The sequence below is a fragment of the Notechis scutatus genome, chromosome 2, assembly GCF_049901735.1.
Source record: "Notechis scutatus isolate UNSWTSFEM ecotype Mainland chromosome 2, rNotScu1.2, whole genome shotgun sequence".
Classification (NCBI taxonomy): Eukaryota; Metazoa; Chordata; class Lepidosauria; order Squamata; family Elapidae; genus Notechis; species Notechis scutatus.
This window is the reverse complement of record NC_142010.1, coordinates 77,394,032-77,419,287: the sequence shown is the minus strand read 5'-3', so window position 1 is coordinate 77,419,287 and position 25,256 is coordinate 77,394,032. Positions and strand designations below refer to the sequence as shown.

Below are 25,256 nucleotides of genomic sequence, written 5' to 3'. Positions count from 1 at the left end.
GGGAGCCAATAATTTAATAACCAGTGTGACTGGGTGGGTGTGGCCAACTCTACGTCACTCATTCCCACTCAGTCACCTCCTGCTCTGGAATATGGAGCAAGTCTCTATCCCCCGCCATTACCCTTATTGTCTCAGGCCAGTCAAGGAGTGACAGGGAGAGGAGTGGAGGGACCAGCCAATGGTGGGATCAGCTGACAGGGAGCTGCAGCAGAGGGCCGAAAGAGCAGCATGTGGCTCCAGAGCCACAGGTTGCAGACCCCTGCCTTGGATCAATCATTATCTCTCAGTCCTAGGAAGCAGGCAATAGCAAACCACTTCCAGAATATTGCCAAACAAACCCTGTGAACTTGTCCAGGCAGTCACTAGGTGTCAAAATTGACTCAAAGGCGCACACACACACACACACACACACACACACAGTAGATTAACATAAACATAAAATGTCAACCATATAATTATGCAAATGAGTGAAACTGGATAAATTGTCTGGACAGAGCTCAGAAGCAATGGACTTTTTTTTTAAAGAGATCAATGGGCATCCATTCCTTTAGCAATTAAGAATGTAAATTTGGTCTACTGCATTTGAATTCCATGAAAGTGAGATTTGTTACTGAGGTTTTACTGTATATTTATTACTTTTATTTTGAGAACATCCTTTGTGTTTTCCTTCAACAATTCATTTCGCATTAACAATACTGTATCTCTAGTATTCTGAATTGGTGTGGTGTGTTCTTTCTTGATAACAGTCCATCTTTTCCATTTCTTATATGCATTCCTTTGCTTTGTGTTTTGATCTTCACTAAGCTTTTTCAGCAATCGCTTTGGCTTCTTCTGTCTTTCTTTCATTTTTGCAATTGTGTTTTCAATTCTTTACTTTTCATAAACTACCATTTATAGGTTTCTTTTTTCATTATCTTAATCTACCATAGAAAACTTCATATCCATTGCTCTATTAAATTTTGTTTTCTTAAAGTCTACAATCTTTCTCTTGTATTTGCAAATTGATCCTATGTAGCAATCAGCAGAACTGAACAAATTAAAGTATATGCAATGTATAAATTAAAGTATATGCAATGTATCAGAGATCAGAGTTTGATAGCTGTAAGATATAGTCTCCAGAATCCAGAATTTAAAATCCCATCTAGTAATACCCCTAAATGAAAAGTTACTGCTTCCCTCTGTCTTGGTTGATATTCTTATCAAATGTATTATACCTGGTCAATAAAACATTTCCTTGGCAGGCATTCCATCAAATAAATCTTGTAACATGGCTATTGTTGGGAAATCAGATTATATATTAGATAAAACATAGGGCAGATTTGGGTGAGGGGTGGAAATAAGGATTTATGGAGGAACAGAAAGCCAAGACAGCAGAAGAGAACAATAGAAAGAGATACAAAAGAGGAAGACAACTCCACTGACAAAGATTGTTTCTCAATAGTAGGAAATAAAGAGACACACGTGAGTTTATTTTTTTTTTAAAAAGGATGAGAATTATTGGGAAATTGCCAATTAAAAATAGTCAGATTTTCACTAGCAAAAATGTCCTTTTAATTGCAGTCACATATCCAAATATTTATGGCAACCATTGCAATATAGTTCTTTTAAGAAATACCTTTCAGAAAATAAAATATGAAAACATAATCTAAGCTTAATGTTTATTTTTTCATTTAGCCTGAATTGTTTGTTGAATAATAATGTTAGTAAAAAAAATTAAAAGGAGATAAAATGATAATGTAGAAGAGGGGACAATGTTAAAAAAGAAAAGAAAAGAAAAGCTTCAATTTTCTCAGATTAACACAATATTAAGAAACAAGGTCTGGAAAATAAGGAAGAAGAGACTATTCCATATCTTTTGCAAAAGTGATAGTGACATACATAAACATATGAAAATATGGCAAAGATAATCCTAAACAATCCTAAAAAATGTCATCCCCTGGTGTATGAATGATAGATAATAGATGGGCGATATTTTCTAGTCATGGCCAGCAAATTTCTTTTTTTAATACTTGGGCCCTGGAAAAGTATAAATGTGATGTGATAAAGGCCCTTTTCTTAGATGGCAGGGGGGAGGGGATGGTTTCATATGTGCAACCTAATCCTGCACATGTGCAAACAGAGTTTTGCACACTTATCTGCGGCTTGTGTGACCTGGTTTCCAACAGGCCATGGACCGGTAGCAGTCTGTGAACCAGAGGTTGGACCCCTGCTGAAGATTCTAGGCAATAGACAGACTTTTCTAAACATTTGTACCTAATCAGTGTTACTGAAATGTTTGTCAGTCTAGATAATATTAACTCAACAGAGTCTAATCTTCTACTGAGTCACATATTCCAGAGACACAAATATAGAAAAGCTTATTGCTATTTACAATATTTGTTTCTCCTCACTGCACATGTTTATTTAGAAATCTTTGAAACAGCATCAACCATGATATCAGTGGAAATATAATAGCCTGCCATGATATCACAAGTGATGTGAAAGCCAAGAAAAGATAAAAATTACTAATCATAATGTTGTGTTTTTGTTTGTAGTTCATAGCAATCCATGAAGCACCATAGTTCATCAAATGCCACCCCATAATCTTATAGATGACATGGCAAATTATTGCTTAAGCTTAAAATGAATGTTCTCCAGAAAAAAAACCCTTTTCAATAATTTGATTATACAATAAATATCTGAACAAATAAACTCCTTAGCAAAATTAGTACATGCAGTAGAACTATGATGTGGATTCAAAGGACACAGCGTGATTTGGAGGACATTCAGATTTGCAGGTGGAACATGTTGAGGACCCCATAAATTAAATGTGTCTTTTTCTGAGATCATACAGCAGCTGTGGAGGACAGTAGCTAAACCCTCCAAAAATGTTAAAATGTTCCCAACAGAAGCTACATGCAGGCACATGCATGTTCTGAATCACATTCTGCCACTGACCCTGGATCTCTGCAAACACATAGTTTAATAGGTTGCAAGAATAATCTTGAAAGACAACAGGAAGAGTTGCAACCTAGACAACAGAGTAAGTCTAAGTCAAAGAAGTTTAAGTCCAAACCAGGAATAGGCTAGAGAAAACTCCCTAGTATTCTGGAGTTAAAGGAAGGGGAGAAGGAAAAGTTTTCACACTTGCAAGTGTTACAATAACCGTACAATAGGCAGTATTAATATTCTTGGTTTTGGTTCTATGGTCTGGACTGCCTTGAAGGGCTGATACGTGGTTAATATGTAAAATTATTTGGAATATTATCCATCCCTCCACAAAGAGTCACTGCAGTTTTATACTGGATCAAAAATGATTCCAGAGATCCATGTTCATTTTCCAGAACAAACTTGCACTTCCCACTAAATCTACATTGAATAGGCAGCCTGAGCTAATTGTAACTACATTTTCAGGTGTTTATACACATCAAAAATGTATGAAACATTGGGTAATACAGCTGTTTGTGTAGGTTAGCTTGGCTTTTACGCTCAGGTTCAGTAGCAGTTTATTCAGTAGGTTCAATAGTCTATTAAATTTTACCTTTGACTCCAAAAGTTGCTTACCTAGTAAATTGTGTGTCTTGACTCCTGGCAACTACATAAACTTTTAGTTCTTCCACTAGCAAAATCTGAGCAACAGTTATCTTTCATAATTCCATTATCTGATCAGTTAACATATATGCACATGTGTAAAAACCAGTTTAGAACTTGAGTGATTCCACCTTTAGAGGAGGTACATGGTAGGGAGGGCTATGGAAGTAAGCATTTGCTGACAAAAGGACTGCATAGGATATTTATCCATGATATTTAGTGTCATTATTAGGTGTGTCATTGCACAGGTATATAATGAAGAATATTTTGAAAATGTACATGTCATGATCAAAGGATATGACAATCAATTGCAAATAAAAATAAAACCGCTAACCATGTGATGAAGGCACCTCATAGCTATGCATCATATAAAAAAGGTTACAACTGTACTTTTTCAGTTCCTTTACTTTTCTCAGATTAAAAAAAGATCTATCTGGTTGACCCAACCCAAATTAAAATTCAGTGCAAGACTGACTGACAGTTATTTGAAAAGTTGCAGTTGCTGTCCAAGAATGGCACACTACCGAAAGCAAAAGTTCACATACAGCTCTTTTGTCACACATAGATATATACTTTAAATAATTTTATTCAAGAAATAAAAGAACAAGTAACATGCTTTTGTCTTATTCATTTAATTAGGTTCTCTATCTAATTATCTAGTAGAGAACAGATCATGTTTTAGGTCATATTTGTGCATCACATTAATCCGCTTATTGTTTTAGTGAGAGATTTAGTAAATAAAGGACAAGCCATACATCGTTCCATTTCTATGATTCACAAATTACAATGCCCGAATTCATACAACATGCAAAACAAAAACACCACATAGGAACCTAGTTTCTATTGTACCTATTCATAATAAATCAGAATAGATCTGGAAGGGACTTCGGAGGTCTTCTAGTCCAGCCCCCTGTTCAAGCAGGAACTACCAGTTCAGGTGATTTATGAGGTTGAGTGATTTACGATGCGCTTCCCTGCATGCTGTGTGCAGAGAAGCAGCCTTTCAAAAAGCCCTTTTTTCCTGCTTTTTTAACTGCAGCTGTGCCTCGCACCACAGCTGAAGTTGAAAAATCAGGAAATAAAAGTCAGGTAAGAGCCTGGGTGGGCAGGTGGGCAAAAACATCAGCAGATATAGAACCGGTTCTATGTCTGCTGCTCTTCAGAGCTACCAGTTCTACAGAGGTGGACAGAACCAGTAGAAACCCACCCCTGGGAATACTGCTGTCATGTGTCCCCCTCCCCCAGTCCTTCTTTTCTCTAGACTAGCAAACCCAAATCCTGCAACCATTCTTCACATGTTTTAATCTCCCGGTCTTTAATCATCTTAGTTGTTCTTCTTTTCACTTTTTTCCAAAGTCTCAACATCTTTTTTGTAATATGGTGACCAAAACCAGTTACTGTTTTTGAGCCAGGTTTTGCCTAATCTGTACAGGTTAAAAACCTTTGGTTTTTCCTTCTCAGGTGTAAAACCTTGCTTTTCTCCACATTAAAAATTCATTTTGTTGGATAGGGCCCTTTGTTCAAATCTGTCAAGATCTTTTGGGATTCTCAGCTTGTCTTCTGGGGTGTTGGCTATTCCTGCCAGCTTACAGTCATCTGCAAATTTGATGAGTTTCCCTACTATTCCCTCATCTAAGACAGTGAAGAGTACTGGGTCTAAGACAGAAACTTGTGGTACCCTACTGCTTACTTGCCTCCATCTAGTTATCATTAAGTACCACTCGTTGAATGCAGTTTGTCAGCCAGTTACAAATCCATCGGGTGGTGTTGCTGTCTATCCCACATTTTTCTAGCTTAACAAGGAGTAGTTTGTGGTCTACTTTGTCAAATGCCTTGCTGAAGTCTAAATAGGCTATGTCCACAGCATTTCACTGGTCTACTAATTTGTCAAAGAATGAAATAAGATTGGTTTGGCATGATCTGTTTTTAACAAACCTACGTTCGCTATTAATTATAACTTTGTTTCTAGATCCATTTTTTAATTATTTTTTCCAGTATCTTCCCAGGTAGGTTGTTGAGAATGTTTTTATATTTCCTGGATCTCTATCCAAGGTAGCTTACATTGTTTCTGCCCATAAAACAGGTCATTTGCTTTTGATACATTTATGTATGTACAGATGTTAACCAATATACCCTGCTAGTCCCAGAGCTCACCAAAATATTTTCATCTAACCCTTTCATGCAATTTGTGCAATTACCTCTACAACATTTCAGTGAAAACATAGCCAGAGTTTAGAATGCCAGCAAAGGATTTATAATACAACTGTTCAACTGTTACACAAGATTTATTTTGTAAATCATGGGAAACACAAATAAAGATGAGAAGATTCACCTTCATTGGCATAATGAAGAATTGCTATTTGAATACTAGTGCTGCAACATAGCTTATTGACAATATGTTATTACTCTGTTTTGCAACTACCCATTGCTTATTAACTGAAGTTGGAAAATGAGTTTCATCCCATCTTTTATTGTACTTGTTTCACACTAGGGAGTCATTTGTTCTCCCTGTCTCTGCTTGTTCTAACTCCTTTTCTGTAGAGACTAAAGCAAGGTGACCTTGATGAAAATATTGAAGTTTCAAAAGGAGCTGAAGTATTTTTAAACTGTGCAATGATATAACATTTGGAAGTAGTTCAGGCAGATGTCTTCCTAATTCACCTAAGTATATAAAGGAGGAGGAGATAGGGTACAATCAGACTTGCAAGATTCTGTTATTATAGCCAATCTCAATGAATGTCTTTTTTTAGTGTGCCTGTGGAGTTAATTTCCTGTTCTGGTCTACCTAGTGAGGCTGACATTTTCCTCTATGGTGAAAGCTTTAATTTTTTACAGTAAATCCAAATGGAATAGGTAACATAAAGGAACAAAATACTTTAAGATATCAGTAGGGGTCCAAGTTATCTCAAATTCCAATTTTATAAAGATTAATAAAGTGTAAAGCAAGGGTCGTGAAGGAAAATTCTCCCCTATTTTCTGAATTTTGACAACACCCATTCTATGCATACTAACATACTCCAAAATGTAATTTACACATTTACTCTACACAGTCTGCAAGCTAAACATCTCAGGGATCGTAAGATGTTTTATAATTTCTCCTTTACAGATTTAGCTCCAAACACAGAGAGATGAATGTTCATTCTGGCACTTCATTCTGTCTCCTGACCTCTGCAGATACTTCAAAACTCCTTGGTTTCCTGATGCTGAAGGAAAGAAAAGGACAGAGACAAAAGGTGTGCAGCAGGAATAAATGAAAGAGCTGTTGGATTCACAGTATACAGCAGGGGGATCAAACTCAAGGCCTGTGGGCCGGAACTGGCCCATGGGGTGCTTAGATCTGGCCCATGGAGCTGCCCTGGAAACAGTGACCGACTGGCCTGCGGTGCCTCTGCCAGCGAAAACAGAACTTGGGAGGGCTGCACGTTTTCACCCATTTTTGGCCTCCTACACCCCTCTGCCAGTGAAAACGGAGCTTGGGGGGGCATACAGCTCCGTTTTCTCTGGCAGAGCACTCAGGTCCCCACAGGCACCGACACGAGTGACGTTGAGCTGGCCACAGCCACTGTGACCATGCCCCCCCCCCGAGGTCAAACAAAACCCTGATGCAGCCCCTTGGTATACAGTATTTGTCTTCTGATTACTTGGATAAAAATCAGCTCTAGAACCTGCCTAGAAAGGCTTTCTTCCTTTTAGTTCAGTTTTAGATTTATTTATTTTTATTTAGTTAGTTTAGTTTGTCAAGTATGTATGAGAAAATAAGTATGAACATAACATATAAACGTATAAGTATAAACAGGTATAAGTATATACATAATAAATGAGTATGAATAAATGTGAACAGTAGGACAGGGACGGTAGGCACGCTGGTGTGTTTATGCACGTCCCCTTACAGACCTCTTAGGAATGGAGTGGGGTTCACGTTAGACAGCTTAAGGTTAAAGTTTTGGGGGTTTGAGGATGTAACCACAGAGTCAGGTAGTGAGTTCCGGGCATTGACCACTCTGTTGCTGAAGTTGTATTTTCTGCAATCAAGTTTGGAGCGGTTTACTTTGAGTTTATATCTATTGTTTGTCTGTGTGTTATTGTAGTTGAAGCTGAAGTAGTCATTGACAGGTAGGACATTGTAGCAGACAATTTTGTGTACTAAACTTAGGTCAGACTGTAGGCAGCATAGTTCTAAGTTGTCTAGCTCCAAAATTTCAAGCCTGGTGACATAAGGTAATCTATTGCGAGCAGAGGAGTGGAGTACTCTTCTCATGAAATACCTCTGGACTTGTTCAATTGTATTAATGTCCGTTATACAGTGTGGATTCCAGGCAGATGAGCTGTATTCTAGAACTGGTCTGGCGAAGGTTTTATATGGTTTGCAGTTCAATGTTACCAGAGAAGAAGCTTCGCAAAATTAGGTTAACAATTCTTAATTATCTTATATCTTATAAGATATCTTAGATGAAGATATCTCTCTTCCCTCATGTTTGCCTTGCTCGCCTGCTGCTAGCAAGGCTTTGGAGCTGAGAGTACTTCTGAAATTAAAGTAATCCAACTACCTCAGTAGGCTTATTCTGCCCTTGTTTGCTTGCCAAGTGCTACCAGCATACTCCGCACTTCATTATGCAGTGCAAGAAAGAAAGGCAAGTCCCAACCCACAGGGTTTGGCAAAAGCTCCATCTCTGGATTATGTGTTTAGAATGCAACACTGTATAAGAGGATTCGTCATAGAAAAGAATATATTATAGAATTCTCTGTAAATATTCTAGTGATCTGGGGAAGCAATAACATTTAGTTTTGAGGTAGGGATATGGAACGGCTGAGGCTGCAAGAATTTTCTTTTAACTTCTGAAGGAAAAAGAACAGGGGAAGTTAAATTTAAAAAAAACTGAGAACAGTCATGGAAAATGGTCCTGTGACTTAAATTTAAGACTTAAAGACTTCATTGTCAGGCTTGGAGGAAAGGAATTGGATGTTTATATACACAATCTTCTCACTTAAAATGGAAGTTGAAAAGCAAAGTATATTCAAAGATCTTCCAGCCTTTGGACTTATGATAATATAGAATTTTCATATATAGGAGAGAAAAATGTAGGAAAAAGGGTAGCTTAATCATACAGAAGAGTAAGAAGAATGTATTCAATTTCAGTTTGAAAAACAAATAGTACTACTGGAGGAACAAAGGGGATTGTAAAAGAGCAGGGGCAATTTGATCTAACAGGTGTCTGGGGAAGAATTTGCTTGAGTTCAACCATCACCCAAACTGAACAAACAGCTCAACAGTAGATAGCAGAAAAAATATACAGTAAAATGAGGAACAGGAGACTAGAATACACACAAAGTACGTGATTCCAGAACACTGTTTTAGAACAGCAAATTATTTCCTATCTTAATTGTTGTATGCTAAGTCTCAAAGAGAAAATAGAAAGAATGAGAGGAAGAAATGCATATTAATTTATTATTTTCTCTCCTTTATTCTATTCATTTATTTTATTCCAATATACTGTACCTTGGAACATAAATTCTAAATAGTGAAGAATTCCTAAAACCAAGTAGCTATAGGTTAATTTACAAAATTAGTGTGGTACAGTACTAGTATTAGAGAAATATATCTACAGGAAATAAAAATTAATAAAGTCTCAATATAATAATAATAACTATAAGGACAATAATAAAGATTTGAAACAGTGAGTACAAATGCTGTTTATGGATATGTGTAGACCACATGCAGCAGCCCAAATATTCCTTGATTCTGCAGTTGCTATACATAAAAATGTTACCTAAAGCAGTGCCCCACCAACCTTTTGGGCACCGGGGACCATGGAGAGAGGTTTTTCTGTGGACCGGACGTTGTATGGTTTCACGTGCTGCCTGCATTCAGCAGATGGGGCTTCGCTTGTCTGCATGGCCCAGTTTCTAGCATGCCACAGACCGGTGCCGGTCCACAGAGTGGGGATTGGGGACTCCTGATCTAAAGCACTTGATCCACCAAGTATTTCCAAGTGAATCCTCACTGGAAATTTTCTACTAAATTCTTTTAAAACTAACCTGCATGATACAAAACTTAATGTGCTCATGGTGGTAGGGAAGAGAAGGTATGTCCTATTAATCTAATTTCAGAGTATAATTTTCCAATGTGCAAATGTTTGAAATGGATTCCCCTGAAAGTTAACTTCTGCCTTAATTACCTAAGTACAAATATGGGTTTCAACTTTTCACAATTTCCATATACTGTAATCAGTTATGAGGTATTATGAGTAATTATAATTAACTGTTGTTTGATGTGAACCGATCTTTTCTTCTACTTTAATTTTAAAATATCCTATAACCATGTCACTATTACAAATGGTATAAAATGTAACTATTATCGGAGCCTTTTAAAAGGCTTGTTTTGTTTTTACATCCTTGCTAAGTAGGATTAGCATAGAAATACTCTAATCCTACTTTACTACTAGTTTAAAAAACTATACAAATAACATCAAATACTAAACAGCTAGAATAATGTCAGTTGCATTCTTCTGCTCTTTGAAATGTGAGAAAACAAATTATGAAAAGGTTGAGTATGAGCCAAGCTTAGTGTAACATATCTCAGAGATAGTTTGTTGCAAGTCATAAGTTAACTCTCACATGGAGGCTTTGGAAAGAAATGTTATAATGAGAATATTTGCTACAAGTATTTGCACCTAGGAAACAAACCTCTAATTTGCCAAAATAAATCTTTCAGGGCCTGAAATAAGCTGTTTAAAGCTGTTTACCTATCTTCCAACAAACCACTGTCCCAACATTGAATCAATCTATTAATGAGCAAGATTAACTGAAAAATTACCAACCACTTTCTACTATATATTTATGCTTTGTGAAGTAATATTCATATAACTCCCCCACTCTTGCACTATTGCTTCTGATGATACATTCCTAGAATCCTTAAGAAAGTGCAATGTGTGCATAAATCAATGTTTAGTATACTGTCATGTTTTCAAAACCTTAGTTTTTCAAATTCAAAGCTCTCTAGGAAAATGTTATCAGCTCAGAAAATATAACAAGTGGTCTTAATTTTGCCATTCTTCTTTCCTAAATAGTTATGACAAATGGAGTCCTGTATCATCAAGAATCTGAGATTGAGCTGAAATTCCTGCTTTACTAGGTTAAAAATTCCAATGATGCATAATAATAATAATAATAATAATAATAATAATAATAATAATAAGAAGAAGAAGAAGAAGAAGAAGAAGAAGAAGAAGAAGAAGAAGAAGAAGAAGAAGAAGAAGAAGAAGAAGAAGAAGAAGAAGAAGAAGAAGAAGAAGAACAGCAACAACAGCAACAGCAACAGCAATGACTTTATCAGTACTTCTGTTGCCAGGTTATAATCTGGAGATAATGATTTTTGTGCAATCAGATATTTCCACAAAGCTTAAATTCAGTGCATAGTAGCAAGATTCTGAACCATGAGCTACTTTTGTGAAATGGAAATGAGTAGCTACTCAGCCCTGCAGATCCACTTGCAGCTTCCCAGGGAGCCCCCAGCTTTGACATCAAGCCTTATCCTCCTGCTATTTGTAGCCTTATCCACCTCTTAAAGAGTCAGGGTATCTGAATGCATTTTTCTGAACTGTACATCTATAGGTCATACAAGGATGAAATGGTTTTCTCTAAACCTGAAGTCTTTTCTGTGTTATTTCAACAGCAGTTCATCCAAAGGCAATTGTATATTTGAAAAGCTGTGTGAATGCATGAAAGAAGTAATTCCATGTATAATCTACATTTAATGTATAAGTTTTCTGCCCATTTTGTTTTTTCGGATCCTTACCACTTGCTTATTTGCTTATAATCAGTGCATATCTATAATAGTACAGGGACATTATTATTTCCATATTATGAAAAGACAACTAACACATTGATAAAACTACTGGTGTTTTACTACTTAGAACCATTAGTCCAAGTACAGATAGTTCTCACTTAATGATCAGGATTGGAACGAGAAACCTCATTGTTAAGTGGTATAGTTGTGAAGTGAGACATCATGCGACTGTGACAGGCTTATGACCTCATTTCCACTTTAGTCCTTAAGTGAGTCACTGCAGGTTGTTAAACAAGACAAAAAAGATTTTATTGCTGCCTTCGCTGCTTGACAGAAGCCAACTATGGAATGTCCTATGAAGAATGCTACAACTGTCATAATAATACATGCAAATTGCCAATTACCCAATTGCCATCAATAATCACAAGGATGCTGTAATAGTTGTAAGAGCAAGAACAAGTCACTTTTTTTTCAGTGCCATCATAACTTTGAATGGTCATAAGCTGAGGACTCTGTGTATAACTGTACCTATACCCACATTATAGCCACATGTGTGTATTTAAGGCTGCCAGTTTTGGGGAACATTTTCTAAAGTTACTGCCAAAATAGAAAAAAAAAAAAAAAAGCCCAATTCCAGCTTGCTACAGCTAGCAGCAGTTGGTAGTTGGTAATTTTGAAAAAAGTTCTTGGAAGTATATAGACAACTGCCAGTTCAATACAAGCTAGTAGTTGCAAAAAAAAAAAAAAAAAAAGGCAAATGTAATGTTCAGCTATAACAACAGAAATTATTTCAAAATTGCTAGAAGGAATAATTCCATTTTATTCTGCTTCAGTCAGATTCCACTTCAAGTACCGTGTCCAAACCTAGGCACCACATTAAAAGAAATGCTCGGAGAAATTGGAACAAGTACCAAAATAGCAATAACAGTGATAGGAAAGCTAGGAACTGAGTCTTAGAAAGAGAGATTGAAGGCATTATGTTTAGCCTCAAGAAAAGATGACTAAAGGAGGACATATTAGCACTCTTCAAGTACCTGAGAGGATCTCATATGGAACAGAAGATCTACTTTCTCTTGCTTTTGTGTGCAGGATATGGAATGCTGGATTTAAGTTACAGGAAGCAGATTCTCATTTAATGTTAGAAAATACTTTCTAACAGAAGGAACTATTCAACTATGGAAACCAATTAGCCAGAAAGGTGGCGGGCTTCCTTTTACTGAATATCTTTAAGTGGAGCTAAGCAGCTGTCTGGGCTGCTATAATGTGAGATCCTGAACTCAATAAGGAATTGAATACAATGACTCTTTGCAATTTATGAATCTGTGATCAAGTAATTATCTCTCACCCAGACTAATATCACTTGTAAGAAGGCATTCATGGAATCTATGCCACAAGTTTAAAGTTATGAATATATACATCTCTATATTAGCTTATTCAAAAACTGATCAATACTTATTTCTGCTACAGAAAACTGAGTCAGAGAAGCACTACCATTGTTAGTTTGTTCTAATCTTTCTGACCACCTTCCCCTCATATAACTTTCGCTCCTGCAGGTAAGGAATCTCAATGAGGTTAGTAAAATAACACATTCATATTAAATAATAGAATATTAAAGAAACTTCGTTTCTTTTCGTATCAGAGTTGTGATACGGTTATTATTCTGGTTCAACCAGCCTAGAGGCAGAAGAGGCAGGGAATGGGGTGTGGGGTGGGAAGACTATTAATGCAGTGTTAGGATAGTGAGAGATTTTATTCATTCAGCGGGTATTCCCAAAAGTGATGATGGACTACAGAAAATCTCATTACAAAAATGACACTGATTGGAAAAGTTAAATGGAATAAAGCAAGCACTACCAATAAATCTAACTTCACTGCAGAAGAGGAAATGATGCCTCTGTCACCTAATCTGTGAACTCTAGAAACACAAAAAAACCATGAGCAACAGAAAAGCTTTAGACAAAAGTACTGAAATGAAATGTGAAAGTAAATAGGTCTCAGTTATTAACCTATTCCATTATTTAAGGTACAAGGTGAGAAATGAAGAGAAAATGACTTCATCAGTCAAACTCATTTTGCAGGAGGTTTTGTTTTCTTGTTATTTCTTTAAAAAATGACCAAATTAAGAAAACATAAAATGTCTATCTCCAAAATTTATTAGGAATTACATAGCACACCATAGGCACCAATGTGTACCAAATACCCCTTTTTTTAATCTTCAAAGTACCTTAAAGAAGGACAAATTTTCAACAGACCAGAATATTGAAACATCTCATCATAATCTGCTTTCATAATTATACAAAATGCCTCAGGATGATACCAGATCAGATATTCCTAGGAAATAACTCCTAGGTCAATGCCTCACTTTAAAGTGTCCTCATAGATCCAGTTATCATTGTTTGGTGAGGAGGGAATATGGGTTTGTCTTGATAAAAGGAACACACATCGCAACTTGGTAAGCAAAATGCAAGAATTAGTAGCATAAGTAGTGAAGAACATACGGACCACAGGGAGACATTAGGAAAGCTTGTAAAACTACCTAACTGAGGAGAGAGAGCAGATATGCTATTCCTGGAGATGAAAGAAAAAATGGGAAGGAAGGCTCATGATCGAAAGAGAAACAAAGAAATGAGTGACTTGGAGAAATGGATCTTGGATGCTATGAGTGTTGAGCCAAAGCAATAGAGTTGGAGGGGGTGAGCAAATGATTCAAAGGAACATAATCGTGCTTTGGGACTTTTAGGCCAGTTCTCTTTGACAATCAGACAGTTTCCTTTGCCCTTCTGTGTGTGGGTACCCTTCCCCTTCCCAATCATTTCTTTTTTTTTTACTGTAATAGTAATTTGGCAATGCATCCATTATATCTTCCCAAAAACCAAATGTTCTGTTTCCAAAAAGGATCTGTTACTTATTGTATATTAAGTGAGGCATAATTCTACCCATATTTTTGTTTTACCATATTGGATAAATGGGTACATTTGTTCCATGTAATAAATTGCATATGTAAAAACAAATACAGCTGACCGACATTCTTAATAAATGTTTACCAGTTAGCAGCAGTAATAAAGTTGTAAATAAGCAAAGAAAACACAATGTATTTGAACTGGTACTAATTTTGATAAATGATTTGCTGTGGTTTTTTCAGAAGCTGTGGCATGGAGTTACTCTTTTGTGCAAAAAGATTGCTACTATAGAATTGTGTGCTTCAAAGGTTTAATTGTTACCTGACGACTGCAGTATTTTCCCATTTCTAGATCATCATTCACACCTGTCAGTGCAAGCAGCTGCCTAGTTAAAGTCAGGTATGCCTGATAGCCCATTAAATGGCTTCAGTCCAGTTTCTAATGAACAAGTTTCAACCGTGGGCACCATCATGCTGCTTCATTTTGACACCTGATGCACAAAAAATGTCAGTGACTCATAATTTTTCTCCTGTAAGTCAACATAGCTCTGGCAATTTTTAGGTATTAAAAATAATTGTAACTCTGTGCTGCTAAACGAAAATTGGAATCTAGCTAATTTTCTTTTAAATATTTCATCACAAACCAGCAAATAATACCACTTGTGGAGCAGAGGTGCAATATGTATTGCTCTACGGGCATATATAACTCCCCACGCTGCTGTCTTTTGCACCAGCTGAAGCATCCACATACTCTTCAAAGGCAGCCTCATTTAGAACACATTACAGAAATCCAAATATGAAGTGACTTGAGTTACAGTAAGCAGAGTCCTATGATTTAAGAATGGGCACAACTGGCACACACAACACAAACCCATACAAAGTCCCTCTTAACCAAAATGGCTCTCTGCTCTTTCATCAGGAGTCGTGAGTCTAGGAGGACCCCAAATTGCACATCCAGTAGTGCCACTCGAACCAGCGCAAAAGGTGGTATAATCCTATAACCAGAAGGCCCCAAAATCCAAAGTCACTCAAGTCTTTCCAGAATTCATCTAAACCTCTTGTTCCCAACCATAGTGTAACAGCCTCCAGGCACCATAATCCTTTGCAGTATTGCTTAATTTGCCAGGATCGAGGATATATAATTGAGTATCATCAGTATACTCATAATACGTCACCCTGTGGTGATGATGGATGAACAGTCTCATGTAGACGTAGAATAGGAGAGAGGGGAGAGTACCAAGCCTTGCCGTATCCCACGCAGCAGGAGTGGATGTCGGGAATTTTTTTCTCCCCAACCACCACTGACTATAGAATTGGCCCTGCAGAAAGGATGTGAACTTTCGCAACATGTGCTGCCCATCCCAATCCTGAAGCAATCCTGAAGGATACCATGGTAGATGGTATCAAAAGCTACAGAGAGGTCGAGAAAGGCAAGGACAGATGCACTACCTTCACCACGCCCTTGCCAGGGATCATTCAAAGTGCAATCAATGCCAGTTCTGTCCCACATCATGACCTGCAGCCCAAATGAAAAGAATTCAGATAATCTGGTTTCATTTCACGTTCTCTGAAGATGCTGTGCTACCACCTCCTCAATCCTCAAAATGAAGATTAGATACTGGATGGAAATTTAGTATAGGGGGGCCCAGTGATGGCTTCTTGAAGTGGGGGGTGAAAGAAACCCTCCTTAGCAGGCAAAGGAACAATCTCCTCCTTCAAGGAAGCATTAACCATTGCTAGAACTCATTCACACGCTTTCCCCCTCCCAACCAGGCATGTTTATCAACAACGAGGGATGTGAATCTAAACAGCAAGTGGCTAAGCTCACAGCCCTAAGTATCCTGTCCAATTCCTCATGTCCAGCTGGTCAAACTACTTCCAGATAACAGGGCAAGACTCCTCCCTAAACATCCCCACAAGACCTACAACTGAGTTAGTGCCCAGCTGAGAAATCCAAGTACTTTTATCCAACAGATGCTGGGAAAATTCCTCCACATGCCCCAGCAAAAGGTTCTTTGAGCCATCCATACCCAGGTTGTCTGAAATAGATCCATGGGAGTAATTAGAAAAAACTATTGTAGTTTGGGGGGCTCCAAGAGATGGGCCTCCGCCATCATAGGGTGCACCCTATGGAACATTGTCCCTCCCCCCCCCCATCCCTGAAATCAGATTAGCTCCATCCCTGTTATTATTTCAGAAGTCTCTCAAGACCTGGTTGTGTCACCAGGCCTCGGTCCCCAGGGAGCTGGATAATTTCTTAAATAGCTGCGTTGTGTTTAATATTTCACTGTCTTTTTGTGGATTGTATACAGTATTTTAAATTTCTAGGGTTTCTTATTTTTAATAATGATTTTTTTATATGTTTAAAATGATGGTTTTCACATATTTGTTGCTTTTATTGATTGTTGTATGCTACTCAGAGTTATTTTCTTTGAAATGGCAAGCCATATAAATATGATAAATAAATAAGTTATTTTAAATGCCAACTATAATTTGATATACTAGAATAGCCTCTTCCAATCAGATTATGCTTGATGGGAATTGTCATCTATTGCATCTGACAAGGCATTCAAGAAGACTGTCCTAGGACACTAAACAGTGATAGAAACAAATGATGAAGAAAGGTTGAGCTGTTCATATGCCACACCTGAACTGCTTTGCCTGCGTTAGGAAACACCTTATGTAAATAGTTTAACTCTTTACATCCGGGCTGTCAAACTTTCGCCGGCTGGATCGTCACATGCTGGCCACGCCCGTGCCCAGTTTGGCAAAGGGGAAAAAAGTCCTGATACATCACATGGTGCCACCGTGACAATGTAAATTTGACACCCCTGCTTCTGAAGTGGGGAGGAGTTAAGTGTTCAATGTAGAGCCAAAATAACAAAATCAGAACAAAAGCCATAGTTGTATAAAAGTTTGCTATTGTTACGAAAGTGAAATGAGAAGACTATTCAGCTTCTCCTTCAATTGGGACTAGAAGAGTTTGTTTTTGTTGCCTTTCCTACATTTCCTCAGCCTCTTACAATCTCCTTTTTTCTTATGCCCCATGCTCACAGTCCATAACTATGAGAAAGAGACCAGACAAAACTTTACAAGGGAATGTTTTCAGCAACGCACTGAATCACAAACCAGCTAGTAGACCAGGCCTGAATGTCATATCGAACTGCATCAGAAAGGAAAATCTGCAGTATCACAGATACTATTATAGTAAAGGCCTCTCACATAGACCAACAGAAGAAACAGAGTGATTATGCTTCCTGTCACCTGCTCCAATACTTTCTTGCCAACTGCCCAAACGATGAAAAATTAAGTCTTCTCTGGAAACTCCCACAACATTCTCTAACTGCACAAGCAGCAGAATTCACACCAGGCTTGTTGGGAGTTTTAAGTACATAAAAACTGAATTACAACTCCTTTAACAATAGTAAGGTTCAAAGTTACCTATTTTTTTGTCTTGTTCCATGCTGGTTAACCTGTGTCTTGCCTATAAATATCAAACCTTTTTTTTTTCTGAGAGACTGCCTCTAGTCTTACAGTTTTTACTCCCCAGTTCTAGCTATGTCTCTACAATCTGTAATTCAGGCAACAAGTACTCCACAGCTTCATCCATACCACTGACTTGGGACTTCTCTGTAAGCTTTAGTTAAAAGCTAGAGGTATTGATTATTTCAGCAGCTCTCATTTCCATTATGCTTAAATTACTGGAATATTTTTTTTAAAAAAGCTTCCTGATAAAAAGTATTGTCAGCCAAAGTCTGTCAACACATAATGTGCAAACTCTAACACTTTACTCCAAGTTGCAAAGATGTTAACTAGTAGATATACAAATACTAAAATACAAAGGTCATAAAGGAGTAAAATGCATCATCTCTTTTCACTTTTATACCTTATGTCAAGAGTCTTATAATTGCAAACTTGCCTCCTCCTCCTAAATATTGCAAAATAGAGGAAGGTATTCTCAGCTGATTTTAACTTGTCATTCCCATGGGCCTAGGCATGCTCAATATTTTTTTTTCTTAGATTCAACTTAATTCTTGTTATGATTGATTTGAACTATTTAATATGCAGTGATCAACATAACTCAAATCCAAATTCCCATTCAGGTCATCTTGCCATCACATCAGTGGCCACTGTACCATTGCCACCAACCATTGATTGAGGTAAAAAAATGCATAATGTAACCCCCACAACCAAAACCCCCCCAAACCAAACCCGAAAAAAACCCCCAAAACCCCCCCCCCCCCCCCCCCCCACCCCCCCCCCCCCCCCCCCCCCCCTCCTTTATATGCTCCCAAGGAAGACAGCCTCTACCTGAATTTTCTGCTCCCTGGGTTTTCCAGTCTGTGCCAGTTCAAGCACTTCTCTCTCTAGCTTCTCTGCTTCATTTCATTGTAGGCAAATTGCTTCACTCCAAGTAGCTACTGTGCAAGAATACCCCACCTCTCCAGGCACTAGTCTCTGCCAGTGTCATTAAAAAAAAAAAAAACAGGTTCACCAGGGGTAAAAAGCTTTTGGCAAGTTCCTTTTTAAAGGATCTGTCCTTTTTTTTAAAAAAAAAAAAGTAAAATCTCAACACTTCTGCCACTTTCTTCTTCTGGTTGAAGTCACACTTCCATCCAAAAGTGTTGTATTTGCTTTCTTTCAGTTTTTTTAACCAGCTAAGAAGGGAGGAGAAAAAAAAAGCAGGGGAATCCACCAATTAGGAGCTGTCAGAAACACAGTCCAAATGACACATCATGCTGTGGCCAAACTGAAGGAAATCTGGAAAGGACTTTTTAAAGCTGAGTTTCAGCCTAACTACTTTACATTTCCCAACCCTGTTTGTTACAAGAACATTTAGAAGGCGAAAGTACTATATAAGACAGCTTCAGTTTCTAAAGAAAAGGTGAGCTACGATTACAGCAAACAAATAACTAAATAATCTATTCAACATTTACCTACTATCAGGGGTGGGATGCTACTGGTTCTGCCTTGGTTCTGTAGAACCGACAGCTCTGAAGAGCAGAAGACACAGAACCGGTTCTATGTTTGCTGCTGTTTGGCCCACCCACCTGCCCAGGCTCTTACCTGTCCTTTATTTCCTGCTTTTTCAACCTCAGCTGCTTTGCGCGGCAAAGCTGAGGTTTCAGCTGAGGTTGAAAAAGCAGGGAAAAAATGGCTTTTCAAACGCTGCGCACCTGCGTGCAGCACTTTTCAGCTGTCTGGGCGGCAAAGCTTAAAGTTTTTTACATGCGCGTGCAGTGTAGTCACCAAACTGTAGTAACACTGGTTGAATCCCATCCCTGCCTACTCTATACTGGTAGTCTCATGCTATTTGAAAAATAATGTGCTTAAAAAAAACCTGAAAGATGTACAACTCTAAATAACAAAAGGAGAAAAATACTAGAATTCACTATCTTACAACATGAAATGATTACTAATTAAACAGCAAGAATAAAGTGTAAGAAGACTGTTTTCATTTCAATGCCATTCGTACGAGTATTACCTAAGCTGCATTTTTTTATTTAAATAGAAAATTACATGTCATTGTCTTTTACAACCATTACAAATAGGAGCAGAAATCAGTTTTTTTCCAGTGTTTAAAATAACAGGGGAACAAAGAAGGGCACATATAATGTTTTCAAGAAGGCCTAGATAGCAATAGACAGAAATCTCTCTACTGGTATCATTCTCCAAATCTGTTTATTTAAAACTCTGTAGGGAGGAGGTTTTAATGGGATTTATACCATAGCTGAAAGAACCTTTTAGTTGATGAGTAATGCAAGGGAAGCAAGGAAGGGCATCCCCAGCCCAAACCCATTATGCAGAGCTACAAAGACACATTGTTTAAATGGGTAGGGGGAGTAAAATAGCCTCCAGACAGATGGATGATATGGCCCTAATGACTTCTAAAATGTAGAAACTAGCAGGCAAAGTAGAGGCACTAAGTTAATAAAGAAGCTAAGCAGTAGGCAAAGCACAATATCCATTAGCCTTGCCCGAATGAAACCCATTGACAAGAAGGACTACTCCTTAAGTAGTTTGACTGATGCTAGGTTTAGCAACAGCCTCCAGACTCTAACCTTCACAACAACCATATTAACATTCATTAAAAAGAAAGGTTTGTTTTCTAGCAGCACAGTAACAGCATAAAGCTCAATAAAAAGGCAAAACTAGAGGAAATCACTGGATGGGTTCAACAACGCATTAAAGCATGCCAAAACCAAGAAACCACATCATTGCCTACTAGTGTATTGAGTTAAACCATTCTGCACCTTTCCTATGTTTGTGCAAAGTGATGCCATCCTAAAGTCTGCTATCCCCTCCACACTAATCCTGTTTTATCTGTAGTGAATCCCTGCCAAGTTCTGTGGTCCTGATTTGCAGGTGCAACAATTGTTTGGGGTTTTTTTTTCCCTTACAAAGTGATTGGGTGTTTTTTTTTTTTTTTGTTCTTTCAGTTTGCTCTAATCATCCTAGTCGCCAGACCACGGGTCTGACATTATATATTTTACAAACCTTGAAGCTATGGTAGGGTGGTGTCAGTTTTCAGTGGAAAATCTAATGGATGAAATAATGACTGAAGATGAATACAACAGTCAGCATGCCAGAGGCAACCAGTTCCTAAAGCATGATTATGCTAAATCTGGAAGTTTGGACCTTAAAGTGATGGAGAAATTTAGCTTATACAACAGTCCTTTATGTAGTATAAACATTGCCAGTGTAGCAATGAAGAACAGATTATTATCACTGATACCTGCTTTTGTAAATTAATGCTACTGGAGAAGGGGCCAGCAGGTATAACAAGTTAAACTGGGACATTTTAAGATGAAAATCATCCCTAAAACCCTTATTGAAGATCTTCAAGTAAAGAAGAATAAAGAAAATTACAGCATAATACTGCTGGAAAATGTAAGGTGAAATATAAGAAGCAGAGTCAGCTTTCCATGGTATTCACAGTATTACTTCAGATTGAAAGGTAAAAAGTATTTCTAAATGCAAGGAGGCTCATACATAGCACCTGTCTGGATCTGCTTTAGTACAATGCACCTTTTCCTGCATTCAGCTAAATCTCAGATACAGAGGGAAGTGATATAAGGAGTTCAGATAGGCGCATGAAACACCTTTCTGCTTTCAAAGGCAAAGAACTCTACTAGTACAAGGTTGTCCTCAATTTATCATCATTCATTTAGCAACTGTTCAAAGTTACAATGGTACTGGGGGTGGGGGGGTGGGGAGTGACTGACAACCAGCCTTCACACTTATAACCTTGCAGAATCCCCATGGTCAAGTGGATCAAAATGCAAGCATTCGGCAACCAGCATGTATTTACAATGGTTGCAGCACCTGATGCCCAATTGTCTGACCTTCCCAGACAATGTCTGACAAGCAAAGTCAATGGGGTAAGCCAGATTCGTTTAAGGGACAGTATGACTTACTTAACAACTACAGTGATTTGCTTCACAACCATGGCAAACAAGCTCGTCAAATTGGATGTGACTCACTTATTATCACCTATCAATGGAAATTCTGGTCCTAACAATGGCTACCTGTATGTGCACCTATATGGTGCATCACTTTTACATAAATTTATGTTTTACAATACTGATTTGGGAATTAGATTCATATCATTCCCTTTTACACTTCATAGCAACACTTATTGTATACGAAGGAAGTGAAAGGGGTGGGGGTAAACCCTCTCTTTTCTTGAGTTGATAGAATTTATACCAGTCCTGATACTTTGAAAAATGTTGCCTTCTAAAAGCAAATCTGTCCTTCAACTCTGTACAGGCTTTTCCAACTCTCTTATCATAACAGATGAAGATCCATGTAGCTATTTAACTTAGTGTCTGTGATGTAACAAGCAAACAAGCTTGCCAAATTCAATAAGACAATAAATCTTTATAATCAGCTTACTATTTCATATAGAATATTAAAAAATATTGACATTCATGTAAATATCGAGAATGTTGATAGGAAAACTGATAGAAAATATATTTCATGTGTGCCATTTTAATTTTCTAAGCTAAAAAAAACCTACTGAAAAATTACCGTTTCATAATTCTAATAAAAAGCTTGCATTTGTTTCTCTACAAAGAATGTTCTCTATGTTGTTATGATCGTTTAGTGTTTAGATGATTCTCCTGAAATAAAAGTGCCGAAGTCCCATTGTAAAACTTACTGTTCCAGGATGTGTTGAAAGTCACACAAAAGGGCAATATTACAAAGTCCATTAATTCAATTTCAGAGCTGGCAGATAAAATAACCTCAAGGTACTGATGCAAATCAACTGTTGATATATTTTCATAATTAACTGATATTTGTTTTTAAAAGTCTTGTCAGTTAATGTAGTTAATGGTGCAGGGTTGTTTGTTGTTGTTTTTTTTTTGACAATACTGTAGTTTTAAGAACAATGGCATGGCATCCATCCAAAGAACTGATGGTGAGTTTATACTGGCACAGGTGTCTAACATAGCTGTCTGGCAGTAGATATCAATGCTAAGTATATGTAATACAGGACCATTATATGGAACAGGGGCAATCACTGTCCTTCATGTTCTTTTATTTCAGTTTAAAAAATGCAAAGTGTTGAGTAGCCCTAAGAATAATAAACAAGTAACAATCAGAGAACCCATTTTTATACTTTCCTAACTTAGTTAACAGAAGCATCAGTTTTCCTATACATGAATCTTAGAATAAAATTCCTGAATTATCATTTAACACATTTACAACTTCAAAAACTATGTGCAATATAGTCTTTAAAACCTTATTAACACACCTCAGACATAATTCCTTCTTATAACTGACTTCCTCGTTGGGCCATTGCCACTAATTTTCATTTTCTTTTATTGCTACAAAGAGACTCACAATTCCAGCTGATGAACACATTTCTCATGAAATATTTCAAATAATATAAACAACAGGGATAGGTCTTTTTAAAAAGTATATTCCAGTTCAATACAGAGCCATACTAATAAAAACAAAGGGGGGAAATAGAATCAAGGGCACCAGATAAATGTTCCAGTTCTGTAAACTATAGCATAGGACTCAATTGATGGTCTTGCTTTGTTTATGCTCCCTTCCAATGCTTCAAAGTTTAGGGACACCAGGTACACAAAGGAAGAATCATATGTTATCCTTGATCAAACCTGGGTTAAAAGTCAAAAAAATACACCTAATAAACATCCTGTGTAACTGAATAAGATTTGTAGATGCTTTCCTAGGGAAATATTAAGTGCAAAAATGGATATTGCCCACAACAGCAATAAGAAAGGGTGTGGAAGAAAAAGGAGACAGGCAACTACCTGTTGGGGGGGAGATAGGAGTAAATTTCTCTCCATTTTCTACCATAGCTCATCAATGAACGAGAAGCTCCTAAACGGCGAGGGGGCGAAGGTCATTGATCACTTGCTGGCAGGGCCAAAACGCACAGGGGCTCTCATCTCAGATTAAAAGAAGGAGAGGGGAAGGGGAAGTATCTCCCAATCATGTTTTGGGTGCTCCGAGGAATAACCCAAAAAGGGACGGATGTGGACACAGCAGCCCTTTTGCAAAAAAAAAGAAAGAAAGAAAGAAAGAAAGAAAGAAAGAAAGAAAGAAAGAAAGAAAGAAAGAAAGAAAGAAAGAAGGGGGTGCGAGAGAGAATCAGGACAGGAGATGGGGGTTCAACTGAAGAACTGGGGGGGCATTCCGAGATCCCAATTCAAGTTCCGGTGAAGGGTGTCTCCCTCAAGCAACGGGAGAAGGAGGGGACCGAGGCAGCAGGTTTCGGGCTCCCTCCCTTAGGCTGGGACGTTGGTCTAGGTTGCTCTCCGGATGGGCCGGGGTCTCTGCCCTCACCCGGGCCAGGCGCAGTGCGCAAGGCGGGAGCGCTCCTCTCTCCCTCCCTCGCGAGCCCCTTCCTTACCTTTGTGCCCGCCGAAGGCCCCGTACCACGAAAGCGAGAAGAGCGCGCAAAGGCAGCCGAGCAGCAGCGTGAGGAAGGTGCCATTGCGGAGCCTCATGTCCTCCGTCTCCTCGGCGATGGCTGTGGCTGGGGAGGCCGCATGTCCCGGGCTCTTCGCGGCGGCCTCAGTCTCCCGGGCCCCGGTGAGGAGCGGAGGCGGCGGCAAGGGCTGCCAGTGCCCAGGCGGGCGAGCGGGAGGGACTCACCGCCGCCCCCGCCTCCTCCTCCTCCTCCTTCTTCTGCGCCTCCGCCCGCTGCCCTCATGCACTGGCCGCGCCCCACCGGGCCGCCGGCTTTAGCGGGCAGCAAAGGCTCTTCTCTCAGTCCTTTGACTTTGTCCGGGCCTGGAGCAGACAGTGGGCTGCTGTGCCGACGCCGACGCCGCCAAGAAAAGGAAGGGAAGGGAAGGAAAGGGAAGGGGCGGAGGTGGTACCATCCTGTTAAAGGAGCCGCGCGCGCGCGCTTCTCGTCAGGCAGCCCGAGCGCTGCCCACAGCGGCAGACACGTGCAAGCCGTCCGCGGGTGCGCCGGCTACTTCGCTTCTGTGGGGTGAGGTAACGTAGCGAGCCCGGTGCGCTGGCGACGGACTTGAGGAAGGCGACTGCGCGCGGACGGAGAAGTCGCTGCACTGCCAATTCCCCCCCCCCCCTCTACTCAAGCAAAGAACGGGTCGAACCGAGCGGCGCTGGGAGTTGGGGTGGGACAGGAGTCGGGAGGCTCCTTAGGATGGACTGAATGGATTCTTTTGCCTCGCCAAACGTGGAAGGTGCCGGCGGGAGGGGGGGGGGGGGCCGTGAGCAACGTTTGACACGGCGACGCGACCCTGGTTCACGCGTCCATATAAACAAACCACTTGGCTTTCGCAATAGCAGGCGGTGACTTCAACTGGCGAATGGAAGGACGCGGGGCCACAAAAATGACTGGCCCAACTTTTGGAATGGTCTCCAAAGGCCACGGTTTTCCGAGGAGAAGTGCGCGGTTTCCGATCCCAGATCTCAGAAATCAAATCAAACTAATGCCTGAGCCTCTTCTCAGCAAGCAGCGCAGGCTGGAAGCCGAGTCACAGTGCTGAGCTG

The 25,256-nt window shown here is 39.0% G+C and overlaps 1 protein-coding gene across 1 annotated transcript in view; it reads right to left on the bottom strand.

Moving 5' to 3' along the window:
• Nucleotides 1-24,332, bottom strand: part of MGAT4B (alpha-1,3-mannosyl-glycoprotein 4-beta-N-acetylglucosaminyltransferase B) — a 115,837-nt gene extending 91,505 nt beyond the window's left edge. Inside the window, exon 1 of the mRNA XM_026686389.2 lies at nt 24,142-24,332. Within this exon, the coding sequence (XP_026542174.2) occupies nt 24,142-24,238 (97 nt within the window). The 5' untranslated portion in view covers nt 24,239-24,332. The remainder of the gene's footprint in view (nt 1-24,141) is intronic.
• Between the last annotated feature and the right edge of the window lie 924 nt (nt 24,333-25,256).